General features: G+C 49.1%; 5 protein-coding genes across 5 annotated transcripts; 3 read left to right on the top strand and 2 right to left on the bottom strand.

The window, feature by feature from the left end:
• Positions 1–2,124: 2,124 nt before the first annotated feature.
• Positions 2,125–3,194, top strand: BU25DRAFT_327364 (HET-domain-containing protein; the record flags this gene model as incomplete). The annotated part of the gene is made up of 3 exons (XM_033702305.1): positions 2,125–2,455; positions 2,512–2,667; positions 2,725–3,194. Coding segments are annotated over 3 exons (957 nt in total), but the record flags the coding sequence as incomplete, so codon positions are not given.
• A 2,180-nt stretch (positions 3,195–5,374) lies between these two features.
• Positions 5,375–6,570, top strand: BU25DRAFT_412851 (uncharacterized protein). The gene has a single exon (XM_033706893.1). It carries the CDS (start codon positions 5,594–5,596, stop codon positions 6,095–6,097), a length of 504 nt encoding a protein of 167 aa, XP_033559228.1. The 5' UTR covers positions 5,375–5,593; the 3' UTR covers positions 6,098–6,570.
• A 1,513-nt stretch (positions 6,571–8,083) lies between these two features.
• BU25DRAFT_450155 (uncharacterized protein) lies at positions 8,084–9,799 on the bottom strand (the record flags this gene model as incomplete). The annotated part of the gene is made up of 2 exons (XM_033709682.1): positions 9,134–9,799; positions 8,084–8,635 (listed from the first exon to the last, which is right to left on the bottom strand). Exons 1-2 carry the CDS (start codon positions 9,776–9,778, stop codon positions 8,084–8,086), a joined length of 1,197 nt encoding a protein of 398 aa, XP_033559227.1. The 5' UTR covers positions 9,779–9,799.
• Positions 9,800–11,817: 2,018 nt separating this feature from the next.
• BU25DRAFT_474057 (GMC oxidoreductase) lies at positions 11,818–14,001 on the bottom strand (the record flags this gene model as incomplete). Its single annotated transcript, XM_033710894.1, has 6 exons — positions 11,818–12,570; positions 12,625–13,185; positions 13,242–13,464; positions 13,528–13,683; positions 13,732–13,821; positions 13,883–14,001. 6 exons carry the CDS (start codon positions 13,999–14,001, stop codon positions 11,818–11,820), a joined length of 1,902 nt encoding a protein of 633 aa, XP_033559226.1.
• A 656-nt stretch (positions 14,002–14,657) lies between these two features.
• Positions 14,658–16,576, top strand: BU25DRAFT_412850 (uncharacterized protein). Its single transcript, XM_033706892.1, has one exon. It carries the CDS (start codon positions 14,726–14,728, stop codon positions 16,100–16,102), a length of 1,377 nt encoding a protein of 458 aa, XP_033559225.1. The 5' UTR covers positions 14,658–14,725; the 3' UTR covers positions 16,103–16,576.
• The last annotated feature ends 2,151 nt before the right edge of the window (positions 16,577–18,727 follow it).

Genomic DNA, 18,727 nt, shown 5'->3' with positions numbered 1-18,727 from the left:
ACATTGCCCATACAAGCTGTCACCAAAACAGTGAATTATCAACACAATTAATCATTTCTGGCTTGGTGAAGCTATTGGAAATAAGGCAAACTGTATACAGGCTTATTTTTTTTGGTGTTGCAGTCACCCATGAAAGTTGTTCTTGATGTGATGCCTGATAATCTGCCGCACCTGCTCAGGAATTGCATCCACCCATTGATTGATCACCTCAATAGGCATACGCTCCCATTCCTCCACCCACTGTTTCTCACACTGGTATTCTGTACAGCTTGGCATGAAGTCCTTTGTCACGTGTGTGAGAGGGGGCCAGCTGGGGATACCAACTGCTCTCTGTAAGGGGCGAGCCGCTGAGGGCAATATGCGATGTAGAACTTGATGGATTTGATAAGGGGCAAGTCCCAGAGCGGGACTTGCAGAATTCTAATACTCCCGCTTTGGAGGTTGCAGGCCCGCTCCGGAGATTGTACATCCGCTTCGGAGGTACTGAGGCCTGTGCTGTTGCCGAGGCGCTAACAATGGGCCTAGCCCATTACATCTCTGAGATGGATGGATTGGTAGAAGGAAGGTTCAGGCTTGTTGGAGATAGGGGTGTGAAAGAGACCAAGTGTAGGAATACCACAAGTGGTAGAAGTAATAAATGATAAAGAAGGGATCAAGTGTAGTAATACCACAAGGGATCAAGGAGGAGTGAGTTGAGGAGTGAAGTTGAAGTATTGAATTGAGTTGCAAGCATGAGTGAGAACTATCTAGAGGTGGGAAGAAGGGGGTTCATATATCTGGATGAGCAGCAAGCTGACAAATGCAAACTGACAAATGGGTGCTGATAAATGGGTGCTGACAAATGGGTGCTGACAAATGGATGCTAACACAAGTATAAGGACTGGTAGGGTTGTTGTTGGCTGCAAGCCATGTCAGGATGACACAACCCGTTAGACTTGTTGCAACACTATGAGTACTGGGGACCAAACATCTTGTGGACTCCTTGGTCCTTCCGCAAGGCTGTTGCGATTCTTGCCTTAAGCAAAGCTCATAAGCACTATTCAATTGGTTCTCAGGGATGAGCAGAGGTACAGAAAGCCGTAGGGGTTGACAGTCACCTTTGTAATAGTCAGGTAGTTGTTTAGTCAAAGACTGTGGCGACTGGTTGCAATGAGTAGTACAGAGTATACTGTCTGGCTCAAGAGCAAGTGAGATTCCAATAACAAAGTTGATTGACAAGGTTGAACACAATGCCATAAGGGTAGCGTGTCTATGTGCTATATACATGAGCAGAGGATTGCTCAGATTGCTCAGATTGCTTGTGTTGAGTATACTGACCGTGCTGAGTATACTGCTTGTACCAAGTATACTGCTTGTGCCAAGTGTTGCTGATGCAGCCCACTGCTCAGGTCGCTTGAGTTGCTCCACTGAGAGTGATGATCATACTGAGTGAAGATGCAGGACCGGTGAATCCGTTTGGGTTAGTGAATCTAACCAAGCGGCTCCGCGGACCTGATAAAATCAGTACGCCTGAAAATCATGCAGGATCGTCTCGCCCTCGAACATCAGTCGCGCACGATCACTTCCTGTGTCCTGGACATCTTCCAATCGATTTCTAGCACTGCTTGGGAATAAAGATCATGTCTGACAAAGGAGACAATTCATTTGACACCACATCGGCAGAACCCGAGTCAGATCTTACTGGATCTGAGGAGAAATGTCCTTATTGTCGACTCACTACGACTCTGGCCGAGAGCAGGCTCTACAGTGGCATAGAGGCGTGTCGTCATGGTGAGTACTATTACTATAAAGCCGGATCCTCAATGGAAAACCTCCAGACAGGATGCACCCAAGGCTGTCAGTTCTGTGCTCTGCTCTTAGATGCCGCTACAGCATGGAGAAAAGACCTCGATCCAAGGTATCCAGACTTCTTATCTTCAAAGATCAAGTACACACTTAATGGAAGGCCTCCATTCGACTTGTGGCTATGGGATCCAAATACCTCACATCGGAGCGTGGAGATTCATCACCATAAAGGTACGTAATCCAACCACTGTGCGAAGCCCATATTCAGAGACGACAGGCAGTGAGCAACGATGGAATCTATCCGAAATGGGGCATATATCAGGAGACACTTCCTCACCCGAGGCGATGGCTACCGCTCGTCGCTGGCTAGATGCGTGCAAGAACAAGCATGCTCTTTGTGAACGCAACACATACGGTCAGGAAGCTCCAAAGCGGATTTTGGAGATAGATGGCGAACATGTCAGACTCTGTGAGCGCTTCCAATCATGGCTTCCATACGCTTGTTTGAGCCACTGCTGGGGCTCGCGTGGGCCATTAATGAAGTTGAATTCTGGCACTTATTCTACTTTAAGGGCTGGGGTCTTACTGGCCACGCTGCCTAAGACATTCCGCGACGCAGCTTTTGTTTGCAGGCATCTTGGCATACGTTACATCTGGATTGATGCACTATGTAAGTTGAAGAGTATCCTGAAGGGCATGCAGATGAACTTATGCTATAAAACCTAGGCATCCTGCAAGACAGTGACGAAGACTGGGAAGAGGCTGCTGCTACAATGGCAGGTACTTACGAGGGCGCAGAGATAACGATCGCAGCAACTTGGTCACAGGATAGCGACAATGGCTTGTTCTCACGAGAACGCACCGATGCCCTGATGACTGATCGTGGCCTCTTTGTGCGTCAACGGCTGGCTTACTTCCCTGACTTTTGCGATCCTCTAGGCGACTCTTGGCCTTTGCTAGAACGCGCATGGGTCTTTCAGGAGCGAAAAATGTCTTCGCGTGTCCTTCACTTCGGCAAAGAGCAGCTCTTCTGGGAGTGTGATTCAGGCCGCGTCTCTGAGTGCTCCCATTCTGACAACGAATTCCGGAATCTCGAACCTTCGGACGAGGACTTCAGGTCGCCTGATGATGAGGATCCTGAAGATGCATGGAGGCGTGCAGTACAGCAGTACTCGACACTCAAGCTTACGTATGAGAAAGATCGTCTACCAGCAATTTCAGCTTATGCGAAAAGAATGCAGCAGCTTCGCCAGGGCGATGTCTATATCGCTGGTATGTGGTTGGACAGCCTTCTGACAGACCTGAGCTGGTCGTTCACACTTAACTCTGGCGAAAAGTTGGAGCCTCGTCCAGACAGAAAAGAAGCCTTCACGCCATCATGGTCTTGGATCTCAGTCTCGAAAGGGGTTTTCATCGGCCATCATGACCCACTGCCTTCACTCAAGCTCATTGATATTACATATGATATCACTGGGCATGATCACATCGGTCAGGTTTCAAGAGCTAGCCTTATACTTGAGGGATGCTTCGTCTGTGTAAGGCCCGCGCTAGAGGGATCCAACCCTCTTTACGTCATCCTAGACCAGGACGAATTTCGGGGGCACGCCCGGCCTTATGAATGGAGTTGGGATTTCGACGTTAAAACTGCTGTACCCCCTTTCCACAACGATGACACGTTCATTCTTCTAATCTTATCGAAAAATAGTGAAAGACTACCTGTACACTTCGGTCTCGTACTCCGCAAACTCGAGAGCGAACAATACGAACGTGTGGGCTCTATGGAATTCGCGCAGTGGAAAACCGAAGAGATCACATACGAGAACAAAAAGTTTCCATTGGATGATGTCATTGCATCTTTGCCTATTGGACGGTTCACCATCGTGTGACTGTACACTCTTTTCTCATGTTCCAGACATCCTGATGGTGAGGAACGCTTCAGCTAGATGTTTGTTATCAAACTTGCCATACTTAAGACCTATACATCTCACACATCAACTGTTGATCCATGAACCGGTTTCTTAGGTGTAGGATTGGCCTATCCTACCCATTATGAGGTGACGAGAGAGGCCATTCTCACGGGAAAATTGGCTCGATCCCGCTTAACGTGTTTCACAAGCGAGTTGCCCACCCAAGCGAGTTGCCCACCCAACACCACCTACACGCCTACGCAACGACCTTGCGCAACACCACAACAAAATTCAGTAGTTTGCAGGATAGTATAATATTATTCGGATGCATTGCTATCATCTGCATCTTCTATCTCTACTTTGCAAGTGCAGGAATTGTGTCCAGTCTCACCACAACGCCTGTAGTGTTGCTCTGCGCACACCCTCTTTGCAGGCATCTCCCCACTGCTATGCCCACCACCCTCCTTCTCAGCGACCAGGTCAGCTATCTCACCACTTGTTAAGGTCTCCTCTACCCTTACATAACGCCTTCTACAGCTTTTGCACTTTGTAGATGCTTCTACAGCATCTCAAAGGTGGCCCATTTCCTCCTGCATCAACACCATATTGTGGGCTATTTGCTGGGCGCCTTTAGAAAGCTGTCTAACTTGCTCATCAATTGAACTTGCAGGAGACCCCCTATGTTTTTGCATGCAATTTCAAAGTAGCGTAGATTGCGCCTCTATTTCACAGGCGTTGCACAGTGTCTTTGCCTCCCAAGCAACATCATCCTGTTGTGGTGGGGTCAGTGTGTGCAGTCGCACATCAAGCTTCAATAGCATGGCCTCTGGGTGTAATGACACAGGTAAGAGAGGACTCCGATATGGGTTCGAATCCGCTACAAGGTGTATGGGAGCACTGGGATAGATAGAACTAGGAGTAAACCTCTATTCCTATAGGTCTTGTACGAAAGGATACTCAAAAACTATCTACCATAACTATGTACACTGCCCTGCTTATATATCTAACAGCTCGATGTAGCTCGGGGGATACCAGTAGGTAGTAGGGTAGGGATCGGTTAGGAGTCGGATAGCAATCGTGTGAGTAGTATGAGGAAGAAACGGTTGGTACGGTTCTTACACTGGGTTGTAAGGCACTAGCCCAGCACCTCTAAAGCCTGTGCAGACATCCTCTGCAGTAAACACCTGGCTAAAAGCAGCTTTAAGGGCTGACAGGAAGGTTTCCTTGTTTGATATGATGGATGCAACTGCGTGCCAAGGCTGAGATCTTGTCGCTTTACTTGCGCTTCAATGGCAAGAAGCAGGCAACATCAAGTGGCTGCAATAGATGCAACAAGTGCGCAGGCAAACAGAGAGTGACAATCTTCTTCTCTTTGCAGAGATCCTGGATATTGGCTGAGCTGTGGCTCTCATGACCATTGATAATCAGCAGCCTATACACCCCAACAGGCTTTGCATGCGTATCAAAGTGGTGGAGCCAGGCAAGCGCCAGATTGTTGTTAGTTGTCATCCTGACATGGCTTGCAGCCAACAACAACCCTACCAGTCTTTATACTTGTGTTTGCACCTATTTGTCAGCTCCCATTTGTCAGCTCCCATTTGTCAGCTCCCATTTGTCAGCTTGCCACCCATCTAGGTATATGAACCCTCTTCTTCCCACCTCTAGATAGTTCTCACTCATGCTTGCAACTCAATTCAATTCACCTTTCAATTCCTTCCTCAACTCACTCTTTACTAATCCTATGTGGTATCCCTACACTTGATCGCTTCTTTATCACTTATCCTTTTTACCACTTGTGGTATCCCTACACTTGGTCTCCTCTACACCCTTATCTCCAACAAGCCTGAACCATCCTTCCACCAATCCTTCCATCTCAGAGAGCAGTTCGGAACTACTCATACATGCTGGCGGGGATGGTGTACTGCGTGCAGGTGATTGCCATTGAGAAGCTACTCCCGGGCTCACAGCACAGCACGCAGACAGAGCAGGACCGTGATTGCTTTTTAGAGATGCGGCACAAGTATCTAGCGGATGGCTCATTCAGCCCAATGAGCGAGATGATCAGCATGCTTGTGTACAGCAAGCATATTGGATTGAACGCCGGCAACTTGGGCAACGCACATTGGTCTCAGAACAAACAGAGGTTTTATCTAAACGGCTGGCCGATTGCTATCAGCCGCTTCCGCAAGATGGCGCAGGACTTGCTGGCTGAAACAGAGCAGATGCTGTGGGAGCTGTGCTGGGTGGACAAGGAGGAAGACCGCGTTGCAGTTGATCTCAAGCAAGTAGTTGATGACGTCACATTCACAAAACAAAGCACGTCGTTTGTCGACGCACCGGGCAACAAACTGCTAGGTGGACTGGACTGGATGCTCAAGCGGGCGATGAACACAAAAGGCGGATAGCAATTGAAGCGTGCAGACAGACAGTGGAGCGTCAAGGCAGTACGGTGGTACTTGTTGTACATGCAGCCGTTCAAGGAGTATCTGATACTGCAGGTGCTTGGAGGCAACTACAGCGACTACGTGTGGCACAATGCGCAGGGCATGTGGGATACTGGCCGGCTTACAAGGATACTGAACCGAGAGACTGGAAAGAGGCTAGGCGTCAAGCTACACACACTTGACTATCGATTTGCATTCACACAGCTTGTGTAGTCAATGGTGTTAGGGTTTTGTGTTGGAGGTTGGGGTAAGGTTTGTGAGGTTGGGCGATCATATAACGTTTTCCGAAACACCTTGTGCATGCCGCTAGGCATGAGGGGTCAACGCACGCCATCCGTCATTGATTCTCATACTAAATTACTATATAGAAGCGTGCAATCGCAGTTTCTACAACCTGAAAGACCTTCATTGATCATTTGAAGCTGCGATTGGCCTATTGCAATTGCATATTTGGTGTTATTGTTCTCCAATTCTGCCACATGCAGCACTCACAATGGGTGGAGATGGCCGACTCGTCAACCCCAAGAAGCAGCAACAGGTGCTTGATCATATAGCTGCTAAACAGAAAAATGAGGCTATTGCTACAGCAACGGGTCTCCATTGTAACACAATAGCAAAGATGCGCAGGAACCTGCAGTACTGTGGTGTTGCGTACCCGCCTTCATCAGTCAAGACTGGTAGACCTGCTGCACTTGTACAAGCCCACATTGATGCTCTTTGTAACGACGCAGGCCAGTAGGGAAGATGTCCAAAGTAAGTGTGAGTCCACTACGAGGCATATGGGAGTGCTGGGACGTTGAGAACACTAGGATTGAATTCCCTACACCTATAGGTCTTGTACGAAAGGATACAGAAAAACTACTCTATCTAACGACTGTGCCAAACTGATTAAGTATACAGTTTGGAGGGGAATTGGAACTACCCTTGTCCAGGGGACAAGGATGCAGTTTGCAACCGAAAAGGAGCGGTGTGCGGCAACCTGTAGGAATCACACCACTATCGTGGTGCTTTCGGTTGTAGGCGTTACACTCTTGCGCAATACGTCAACAACTACCCACAGGCATACCTATCAGAGATGCAGCACTATATTGAGAGTAACTTTGGTGTTGTTGTGAGCGTTTCACAGGTGTATTGCGCTCTAGAGAAGCTTTGATGGAGTTGCAAAGTTGCTTCAAAGGCAGCAAAAGAGCGTAGTGAGCCTCTCCGCCGTGTATTTGCTGCTTGTGTACAACACTTATACAAGGCCAAGCAAATAGTTGTGGTAGATGAGACTGCTTGCAATGAGCGTACTGGCAATTGCAAGTATGCCTGGTCACCAGTTGAACTGGTGTACAGCATGAAGCGTTCTGAGCGATGGAGCATTCTTCCTGCTATCACAATTGATGGCTACCTCTCCTTCACAATGGTACAAGGCTCCATAACATCTGAGATTTTCAAGCAATGGCTTACTCATGACGTACTGCCATACTGTGTACCTGGGTACTCTGTCTTGGTGATTGATAACACCTCTATCCACCAATTGCAACAAGTACACAATCTCTGTGCTGACTTTGGTGTCCAACTGGAGTACTTTCTGCCATACTCTCCTGACTACAACCCTATTGAGAAGAGCTTTAAGGTGTTGAAAAGCTGGATTAAGAGGAACTGGCAGCAAGCAGAGAGCTTTGATGACTACAGCAATTTTCTGTACTATGCTGTGACCCAGTCCTGTTGCAGAGTGAGCGTTCGGAGCTGGTTTGTGATGTGTGGGTATGGGGGATGAGCAAGACAGTGTTGCGCAACAACAAATAGTGATATTTTGATTCTAAAACATAGTAGCAAGAATCTACACATATAGATTAGTAAGGGTCTTGCTCCTTAGCTTTATTAGGTGCTGTAGTGCTTTTTTATTGTAGTTTGTGGTGCTGAGATTAAGCAGGAAATGAACTAACCTTGTCGCTGATCAGTCTATTGATCAAGCTCAACATCATCACCACCTTGCAGCGCACGCTCACGGCATTGCCGTAGTCTGTTAAGGCGTTGTTGAACACGCTCTTTCTGATCATTGTTGAGACCAGCGTAGTCTTTTCTCCATTGAGGAGCTCTTTGTCGAAGCTCAATGAGGTTGCCTGGGACAAGCTTGAAGACCGAGACCCAGTGAGGCATCTCCATCCCATTCCCTGCGCTGCTGCTCATGAGAGCGTTGATGTCGTACTTTGCTTGGGAGACTACTTGTTCTCTGATCAAATCAACAGCTGAGGCGTTCCAGTACTCGCGGGAGTACTCTAAGAAGTTGAGAGTATGATAGTGCATCTTGAGCGGAATCTCATAGTCAAAATCCACCCACACAGGCCTTGATGATGGTAGAGGAGTTTCCGATTGAGCTGTCGGTTGAGCTGCTGATTGTGAATTGCTACTCATTTGCTGCCGCTCCCGCATCAAGAAGAGCTGCTGCATCTGTCGGAGTTGATCATCCAACAATGGTGGCTTTGCTGCACGAACTTCCTCATCTTTCAGTTGCTTCTTATAAGTAAAGAGCGCCAGTTTGACTCAATCAGAAGGTCTGTCAATAGTACAATGACCGGCAGCTTCATCCTCCAGCCATGCAGTCACTTGGTGACTTGGCACAGGATGATGATTCTTGACAAGAACAAGGCGCAACCCATAGTCAGGCAACCAGCACATCTTCAGCCAGTTACTACAGAGCCTCTCTTCGCATTGCCATTGGTCTTATAGTGCAAGCAGCTTGCCAGAAGCTGCTTGCTCGTTACTCATTACACCAGCAAGTCCCGCCTCTTGGATGATAGTTGCAGTCACTGGCCGTGTACAAGTAGTTGGCATTGCTGCTGGTGTTACAACTGACAAAACAGCTGCAGAACCAGCTATGGAAGTAGCTGCCATATCCCTCAGTATGAGATCAAAATTGACACATAGTACCTTGCCGCTGTGGCGATTGTTGAAGCCCACATGCTTAGCAGTATGTATGAACGACGCCCATCCACAAAAATTGTCCCTTACTAATACTTTCTGCCGCCTATCGCCTTTATGCTGGTTGTACGGATAGACTGTAGCAGCAACGTTAACTACAGTAACTGCGCACGGCTGCAAATCCTCTACTGTCTCGTCGACCCATTGCCAAACGTCTCCCATCATTATCCCACGTACACGTACGCCCTTGCTACAATCAGAAGCTGCCAAAACTGCATCTATTGCAACTTCAAAGGCAGCACGATAGCGCACACTTGCAACAGGATGAAAGTCATCTGCAGACGGCTCGGCAGCTGGCTTGGCAGCTGACGCTGCCTCAACTTCATCCTCTGGGTTAGGGTCACCCAATTCCTCTATTCTAGCTTCCTCATCCTCGCTGTCGCGATCGCTAACGGCACCTAGTATTTTCTCCGCTTGTACGGCAGCCGCGAACTGGCTGGCTTGTGGTGCCTCAGCAGGCTTGCTACGCGTCGTACACGCTTTCATCTTCGGCTTCTGTAGGCGGCTTTTTGGCTGCTTCTCTGACTTCTTTGAGGTAGGATTGACACCAGCATCAAACTTCTGAGGTCTCTTCCGCTTGCGATTTGGTGTAGGTGTAGGTGTTGTGAGTGTGGCAGGGGGCTCCTGTGCAGCTGCTGATGCGGCAGAGGGCTTCTTTGAACGCGTTGATGGCATTATAACACTAAGAAAGCTCACGACACGTCAAAGTAGAGCCTCAGAAATGCTTCAAAACAATTTAGAAGTACTATCATGCCTACAGTATCTCAATCGTATGAGAATTTAGTAGGTGGAAGATGTTGTCGTCATCCCAAACCTGCCCCCGCACGCTAGCCGCATGCACAAGGTGTTTCGGAAAACACCCATATTCGGAGACGTTCCGAGATAACGGCCAGTGTTCGCTAGCGGTCCGTTGCAGTGTCTACCAGCGGCCCGTTGCAGTGTTTGCCAACGGCCCGCTGCACTGATAGTCCAGCTCATTCGGTTAGTTCGGTTTGCTTCACTGCTATTCCCTTCCACTATATAGTCCCGATCGATCCTCGCCATAGCCAAATAGACCAATCAAGACTCTCAACACTTCCACAGCCAGCGATCTAGGACCAACTCCGGTAAAGCTTCTATCTAAGGCGTACCAGTACAAGTGTTCCTTAAAGCTTCTCTCCAGCAAAGCTAGGGAAAAGGGCTTCATGTACGTGCCCAGACTATCCAGCAATAGCGTCATTTAACTCACAAGCGCCTCAGCTGCTGCCCATCGGACGTCGCTGTCTTTACGTTCGAGCCGCGCTGCGATGCGTTGCAGCAACTTGTCTGTGAGGTTGACCTGGCCTTGAAGCGCCTTAACTGCTGCCCATTGGACGTTGTCGTCTTTGTCTTCGAGCCGCACTGCGATGCGTTGCAACATCGTGTCTGGTAAGGTCTTGTGCTGGTGTCTCATGATGCGCAATATGTCAATGTGCAGCGCCGGAGAAACACGATTCTCCAACAGGGGAATACGACTTTTTGAGCGTTGAATGGAACTGTTGCTCGCCTGCGTAGACTCTCAAGAAGGACCAGACTTGCACTTTCAGATGCTTGATTCAGTGCATTGACCAGGACCTGTTCTGGACACTCCATCTCGCTAGCTAATTAAGTTGCAAGTTTGCGTTGAGCGGCACTCGAATAACAGCCACTGACTCAGTTGTACTTCTAGCTTTGCTCGGAATCTCACCAAAGTAGTCTCTTTCCGCCCGGTTACGCTCAAGCAATGCAGGACTAAGCGCTGATGCGTAGGACACAGGAGGTCACGCGGCTCCTTCTCAATCGCTTGAGAGAAGCTTAGTGCCTCCCCATCCCCATGATTATCGAGTAAGCCAGCAACGAAGCGCCAGAAGATATTATAACGAGAGTCTTATTTGTATCCTTGGAGAAAAGAGGCAGGTTCTGTCATGTCCCATTTCCCGTAGTTGAGTTGTAGGCAAGTGAGAGGTTCTCTATTTTCCCACTGTCGCACAAAATAGCGTGCCTTCTATGATAGAAAGGCGATGCGTCTTAGACCAATACTCGTCTGACCAATATGTTGAAAGAGGAGGCACAAATCCACCTACAAACCCATTTGAATATCACCTACTACAGACACGTTGTCATTGCTATATCGCGCGTCTACCTCAAAAGTAGTGGATTCAAGCGGGACTATGGTATTGGAGAAAAGACATCAAACAATCAGGCAAGCCACACGACGTGGATAGTGGGGTCCATATACGCACATGGACTAGAAGAAGCCCCTGCAGCCATAGAGGCCAGAGTTATGTATACTCTAGGTCGACTTTGATGATTATTGGGGTGATTCGCTTGAATGAACGTAGTGTTCGTCTGCTGCCTAGTGCTGGGAACGTTGACAAGTTGATGCAGGATGGTACATCATATTTTGTAGGAGGATTGGTATGAAGGCTTGCGCGTTGAACACAGCAGGTTGGATTGCGAAACGATGTCTTTGAGCAGGTTAGCTACGGGCATCAGGGCAGCCCCGGTGCAGCGACACCAAGTGACGAGGTGGAGAAAGACGATCAAATAGTCCCGCCTATAAACGAAATGCCTACCCTGCCCTCACCAGCGTCATAGTGTGCGGAGCAATTGGATCTTGACCATGGCTGGTCGTGAATAGATAAGGCTTCGAATTATTCGAGGGAAAGTAGGCGAAGATGAGGCCTTAACGGGCAGTGCTAGTATATAAGGGTTTCCTAAGCGTCCTCCAGAATCACCTCATAAGCCTTGCGAGAAATCGTAAAAGTTGGTCCGTTCGGCATCGCACCAGGCACCCGTGGGAAGACAGAGGCATCAACCACGCGAAGGTTGTCTACACCAATTACTCGAAATTTCGAGTCAACGCAGGAGCTCCGATCTCCTGCCGGACCCATGCGACAACTGCTGGAAGCATGATGACTGAACGCCTCGTCCATAAGAGCTTGATGCATCTCGACTGCCGGGTTTGGCGAAACCACCGTGTAAGGCAGTCCCGTATCGTCGTACGCCCGCATCAATAGACTGACACCTTCGGCCAGAGCTTGTAAATCTGTTTCCGAATTTTCAGCAAAGAAGTTGAAGTTGATCTCCGGAGCTTGTCGCGGATCTCTGGACCGAAGATGTATACTCCCCGAAGGATTGGCAGTCTGCATCCTCACGATCGAGGTTCCCCACATTTCCGGTACTGGTTGTCTGCGAGAGAACCCGGGATAGAAACCAGAATCACCCCAGCCGGCAGCGCTGAGGAAAAAGAGATCTGCATCATCGTCCCAGCTGACACTGCTGCGCCAGGTCAAGAAGAATGTCCCACCGGACAAGGAATAGGGACCAGTCCCGTTCGTCTCCCACTGAACGAAGCAGGGGTCCGATGCGTTGAAGGTCCTGGTGCAGGATACATTTGCAGTCTCTTGCCACGGAACTTCGGACTGTACGTGGATAGGTGTTTCGTAGTTGTCTTGCATGAAGTTGCCCTGACAAGATGTGAGCCGGAAGTACAGGAGACCCGATGTGCATGCGAGACTTACCACCGCCGGCAAGTCGACGATGACCGGTATATCAAGCCTCTCTAGTTCCTCGCGAGGCCCGATTCCGCTAAGCTTCAGGATCTGAGGAGTGTTGAATGTACCTCCCGCCACAATCACCTCTTTCTTTGCTCTAACAGTCCGCACGCCTTCTGGTTGCTGCGATGCATTGTACCTGGGATCCGCCGAGTACAGTCCTTCTCCGATCATGTACTCGACACCAATAGCTTTCGGCCGTCCGTCGCATTGCTCTAAAAGAACTCTTGTTGCCAGCGAATGAAGACTGATTGTTAAGGGGTACCCAGCTTCCACCACGCTATTGATATGCTTCCCGATGCTGCTCCTACTACCACTAGTGGGAGAGATAGCTAGCGGCAGCAAGAACGTCAGATTACTCGCGTAGCGATCAGGATCGACCCTATTGATGTCGCGGACGAGCAACTCAGCCAATTGCTGCACGTCTGCCGATTCGATGCCTTCGGTCTCGCGAATGATCGATGACACGAAGCGACCTACCTTCTCAGATGTGATTCCAGTCGTTATCAATGGATCCATCATACTGGACTAGATGTTTCATTACGCATCAGCGGCAATTGCCAGTGTGGATAAACCAGACTTACTTCAAGGTAACCATCGTAGCCATGTCCAGGTGTACCTTGGGGAACATACGTGCAATTTTCGAGCTCTATCAGGAACTTTCGCATGTTCTCGTGGCCCCAAGTCCCATCTCCAGTGAGGTTGGCGATGTAGTCCCACTCGTTGTCGGGTGCCCAGGCAAAGTTCATGGCGTTGACTTGGGAGCTACCACCGAGTGTAGCACCCCGCGGATAGAGAATGCCCAAGCTGATTTTGATTGACTCGTCAGCGACACATCGACTTGACGTTTCAATTGGGGCATGTACTCACGGCTGTGCATCTACTGGAGGGTCAAGACCTACGTAGTACGACCCATTGCCCCTCAGATATGCGTACTTTGGATCGCGATGAGCTTGAGTCTTGTTCGCGTAGTGTTCAACGAAGAAGCTCCAGGAGTGAGGAGGGCTCTCAGCGGCAACGGAATTTCTTCGTCAGTCATCAGCATATAGATGACAACTCATAAAGGAAACTTACAGGGAGGGAATCTCCTCGACAAAGTCAGTCGAGCCGTCGCCACCTGCTTCAATGAGGAAAACAGAGTACCCGCTCGTTGCTAGATTGGAACTTCGTCGTTCATAAGCACAGGACATTCGTTAAAACAACTTGAGTAAACTCAATGACCTACGCGAGCGATCCTCCGCCAGGCCCCGAACCTATAATAACGTAATCATACTCGACGGCGTCCGTCGTTGTTGCGATTCCACAGACTGCTAAAGCAGCAGAAATCAACAGATTCAGAATCATCGTCACTGCAAGGCTTGTGACTAAAAGTTTGAAGTTGGCGGAATGGAAGAAACGAGTAGAGTGAAGTGCAGCGGTGTGAACGAACGGGTTGTTCAGAAGACTAATGTCTAACGACAGATTTCTTCCGGTGCATCTTCTTAAGTACTCTGGTTATCCTTCGCTCTAGCTGCACTCGTACATCACACAACGCTAATAAAAGTGGCTGGAGGAGTGGCAGCAGTGAAAGCCGCAGCCTAAAGTCCGATTGAAAGCTCCTTGGAGTTAACAAAGTGGCCTTTCGCCGTCAGCACTAGTTGCTAGGGAGCCAGAAGTTTGTATCCAAATCATGTCTTACGTGTGTCCTGAACTGTCTAGACTCAGTTGTCTTTGTAGGTGAATCATAGAGTCCGAATTGGCCGATTCTATTGCCGTCGGTACGCAAGTTTTAGGGTTAGGGTTAGTAAGCGAGCCTTGGCAGGGTCCCAAAGCAGACACCAATGTGGCTGCCAAGTCAACCCCGCAGGGCTCGAACAAGTCTCAGCCTCACTATCTATCTTACTTGCATCACCACACGTCTACGCGTCCAGCGGCATATCTGGCGCCTTATGACGCCAAGATGCTCCACGTGTCTATAATGGAGCTGACGGTCGTCAGACGGGTGGACCTTTGTCCACAAAGCTAAATATGAAGAGGACCCCGATCCTAGAACGGATAGCAAACTGGACCACGGTACTAATACCCCGAGATGAGACCAGGAGAGATTCAATTTGAGTTTGTCGTTTCCGATCCCGTGTCGAACCCCAAACCCGGGAAGAGCCTGCAGATCCGGAGCCGATGTATGTACGGCAAGAACAAGCGTGAAGGGTCAAGGAGAACAGAGCGAGAGAAGAAGGTATTTGCGAAAGAGATGTCAACGATCATTGTGGCGCATTCAACACCGATCCTTCCGACCAGACCGTCACCGAGAGCTTTGATCGATGACTTCGTACCCATTCGCTTCGCGGGCCGCGGCATTGATTCTGAGGCTCAAGCGCTTCTCTTCAAAGCTTTCGTGCGCAACTTTCTCGACCGAGATGTTACGCCTCTCGATCGTTGTGTCGATCTCGACTGCCTTGAATCCTCGTCTTTCTCGTGGCTGTTTACCGACACGGCGTTTCTGCATTCCGTTTTGTGCGCTAGCTACGCCATCAGCGACTTCATGTCACCTCAGTGGAACGGCAACCCAAGTCGTAAGACCGTATTTCATCTCCAGAAAACGTTGTCATTATTACGTATCAAATTGCAAAACGAGTACGTGTATCAAGATGAGACGATCTTACGGGTCGTCATCAACCTCACGCTATTGGCTGCAGTATTTGGAGACTGGGTCGCAGCAACCGCACATCTCGAGGCCTTGCATAGAATCGTGTACCTCAGAGGGGAGATGGCGTTCCTGAGAACGAGACCGACCCTTCACTTCAAACTCGATCGGATTGACCTTGCATGGTCCCTCAGCTCTGGTCGAAGACCGTACTTCGTGCAGCCCGTCAAGTCTTGGGATTGCACAATAGCAGCCCCATACGCACCGCTACCCTCAAATCTTTACCGACCATCGGCAGACTGGGACTATCGAGTCGTGAATGTCTTCAAGGACTTTCAAAATCTCGCATTGAAGATCAATCGCAACAGACTCAGATTCGTCATTCACGATCCCTCAATCTTCCAGGGTGATCTCGCGTCCCTCCAGTCACGGCTGATATCCCTTGCCGACATTGTTGCCAAGCCCACCGAGAAATTGGTCCGTCTGGTCATGTTAGCCATGTTGACTACCACGTTTCGTATCCCGGGGCGTAGTATACCTTATGGTTGGGTAGTCGAGCAGCTGAGAGAGGCCTTCATCACTGCGAGTAGCGAAATTAGCTCGGATAAGAGTCTGCTGCTCTGGATGCTAATCATCACTTCCTTCACGGTAGCTAAAACGCATGACAAGTGGATACGGGACGCATGGATGGTTGTCGGAGCTGAACTGGAGTGGGCGGACGTTAAGGCACATCTTGTGAGGGTGATGTGGATTGAAATTGTGCACGATGAGCCCGGCGAGATGGCGTATCAACAATTGCAAACGTCAACATTTGCCGCCTAAACTCCAATCCTCCGTCCTCGTCCGACCCCGCGGCCATTTTATTGTCCCTCCGAAGCGAATTTTCAAGGCCATCGACATCCGCCCAAGCGAAATCGGGAACCGGCGCCCGAACGACGAGCGCGGCGCTCTCGATAGAGCTATACAGTGCATTTGCTAATGCTGCGATCACAGCGCAGCGGACTATCTCAGCGACCGGTCTCGCATTATGCGGCACTGCGTTGCAGTATGCCACTGTTACGATCTCCTTATACCCAGCCAATTGCTGACAGCTGTCAACGTTCGTAACAAGTCAAGCGCCGTAATTACAACGGGCCCACCTGTACGGCACAGCAAGCGGCATAGTTATTACAGATTACGTGACGTGCTCACTCCTTGGCAGTCAAGCAAGGCGGAACAGCACAGTACTGCTCACGACGCTCACGGCGAGCAAGTCAAGCAGCGCTCACGATGCTCACAGTGAGCACAGTAAGCAACCACATTCATTCAAGTATATAGATAGATCAGTAGAAATACAACTCGTACAGTCCGTGTTTAACCTTGTTAATTAACTTTGTTATTAGAATCTCAACCCAGCTCTTAAGCTAGACAGACAACCTTTATACTACTTATTGCTATCCTAATTGTTACAGTGTTGTACTAGGCAGCTACCCTAACCCCTTTAGCTTCCCGTAACTATATTTATCATTAAGAACTAATTAAATAGTGCTTACAAGCTTTGCTTAAAGTACAACTTTAACATTTTAAACACCCCTAAAGACAAGTACTACATTAGGTAACTAAGATACTCCTAGCAGCTCTTGCTCTTGTCAGATTGGATGGGTGTTCAATTGAGGTGCTATTCTCGATGATTGTCGATGGCTTGATTATGTTGTTCTTGTTCTACGTTCGAATTGAGGGTACATCATCGTGTGGTTACACCCAAGCCCCTTGTGTTACCATGCTGTGCCGCACGCCAGCCTTTGGCTTATATGGTCGTGAATCTGACACACCCCCTCAGCTTGGGAGTCGTCTCAAGCTGTCGATCTGTTGATTGATTCGGTCATAGGGAGAGCCTCGAGTCGGGCCTGTACCTCTTCCAATTGAACTTCCTTCAGTGTTAACTGGTTTCTCTCCACTATTCCAAGTTGGTCGAGAAAGTTCTCCCATCTGTTCGCTGGTAGAGGCTTTGTTAGCCCATCGGCGATCATCCGTTTTGTAGGAACGTATGTCACCATGATCTTACTGTGAGAGACCTCCTGTCGGAGCCAGTGATTGTGGATATCCACATGTCGCAGCTTAGTCTGTAGCTTAGCGACATCTTCAGTGACAAGGCGTATCCTTTGCTTATTGTCACAACTGATGCTTGCTGTTGAATTAGGTAGCGAGACTTGTAACTCTTTCTATAGTCCAGTAAGGTACAGTGCTTCTTTAGCAGCCTGTGACAGGGCGAGGAGTTCGGCTTCGGTTGTTGATGTAGTGATTGTATCCTGTTTGCTGGCTCTCCAGGCGACAAGTCCTCCGAAGAGTTTGAATACATATCCCTGGGAGCTCTTCCTGTCCTGTGTATTGTCGGCATATGACGCATCGCTAGCGATCTCGAGGCCGTCTCCTTGCCCAAGCTGCAATGCCTTTGATCTGGTATTCTGCAGATATAGCAGTACTCGGTCGGCCGCTTTGTGGTGCTCAGCGTTAGGATTGACAAGGAATCGGGCCAGCCGGGAGGTTGCAAAGGCTATATCTGGTCGAGTGGTGACTGCAGCAAAGAGGAGCGATCCAATCTTCCGTTGGTATCGATTTACCTCCGCAGCTGTGGCTAGTCCGGTGTTTGGTACGAGTTCCACGCTCGCCATTGGTGTATCGTGTTGTACGTCTAATTGTTCCGCCAGTCGGCTTATCTTTTCTACGTAGGACTGTTGTGATAGCTGTTTCAGCTTCTGTTTCCGGTCTCGGATGATTTCAATTCCAAGGAACCATTGTAGATCGTCGCCACCAGTTAGGGTATATTTTTGCTTAAGGGAGCCGACGATCTTGTGTGCTTCGTTCTCCTTGGATTTATGGTAGGCTAGGATAATATCGTCAACGTAGAAGAATATGATGACTCCGTTCTTGATCATGCCACACGGCTCGTGAGGTACCGTGCTGAAGCCAAGTTGTGTAAGCGATGAGGTGAATTCTTCTGCCAGAGGAGCGGAGAGATTCGCAGACCGTAGAGTGCTTTCTGAACCTTGAGGATCGTGCCTGGCTTCTGGTAACCACTTGGCATCCTCATGTATATCTCTCGGTCTATTGCTGCGTGAACGAAAGCATTGGTGAAGTCGTATTGTTTGAGTTCAAGGTCATGTTTAGCTGCGATGGCCGCCAGCATCCAGAATGAGCAGCCTGCCAGAGTTGCAGCGTAGGTGTCTTGGGAGGTAATGTTTCTTTGTTGGTCCCCTCTGACCACTAGTCGTGCTTTGCACTTATGAATAGGCAAATGGGGGTAAGGGTTAGGAAAAAAGTTGTTGACCTTTTCCGCTGATATTGTAGACCAAGACTCCAGGAGTTCAAACATGCCCTTGCCTTGTTATGAGGTGCTTTGGTTGTAGAGTTATTGCTGTCGAAAGGTGCAATCTTGGTGATTGACAGCCTAATTGGGTATAGTTGGCC

The sequence above is a fragment of the Macroventuria anomochaeta genome (assembly GCF_010093625.1).
Source record: "Macroventuria anomochaeta strain CBS 525.71 unplaced genomic scaffold BU25scaffold_27, whole genome shotgun sequence".
NCBI classification, from domain to species: Eukaryota; Fungi; Ascomycota; class Dothideomycetes; order Pleosporales; family Didymellaceae; genus Macroventuria; species Macroventuria anomochaeta.
The sequence above is the reverse complement of the archived record's forward strand: the minus strand, read 5'-3'. Positions and strand labels throughout refer to the sequence as shown.

Coding starts and splice junctions, on each gene's coding strand:
- BU25DRAFT_412851 (XM_033706893.1), top strand. CDS start 5,594: ATGCTGGCGGGGATGGTGTACTGCGTGCAGGTGATTGCCATTGAGAAG.
- BU25DRAFT_412850 (XM_033706892.1), top strand. CDS start 14,726: ATGAGACCAGGAGAGATTCAATTTGAGTTTGTCGTTTCCGATCCCGTG.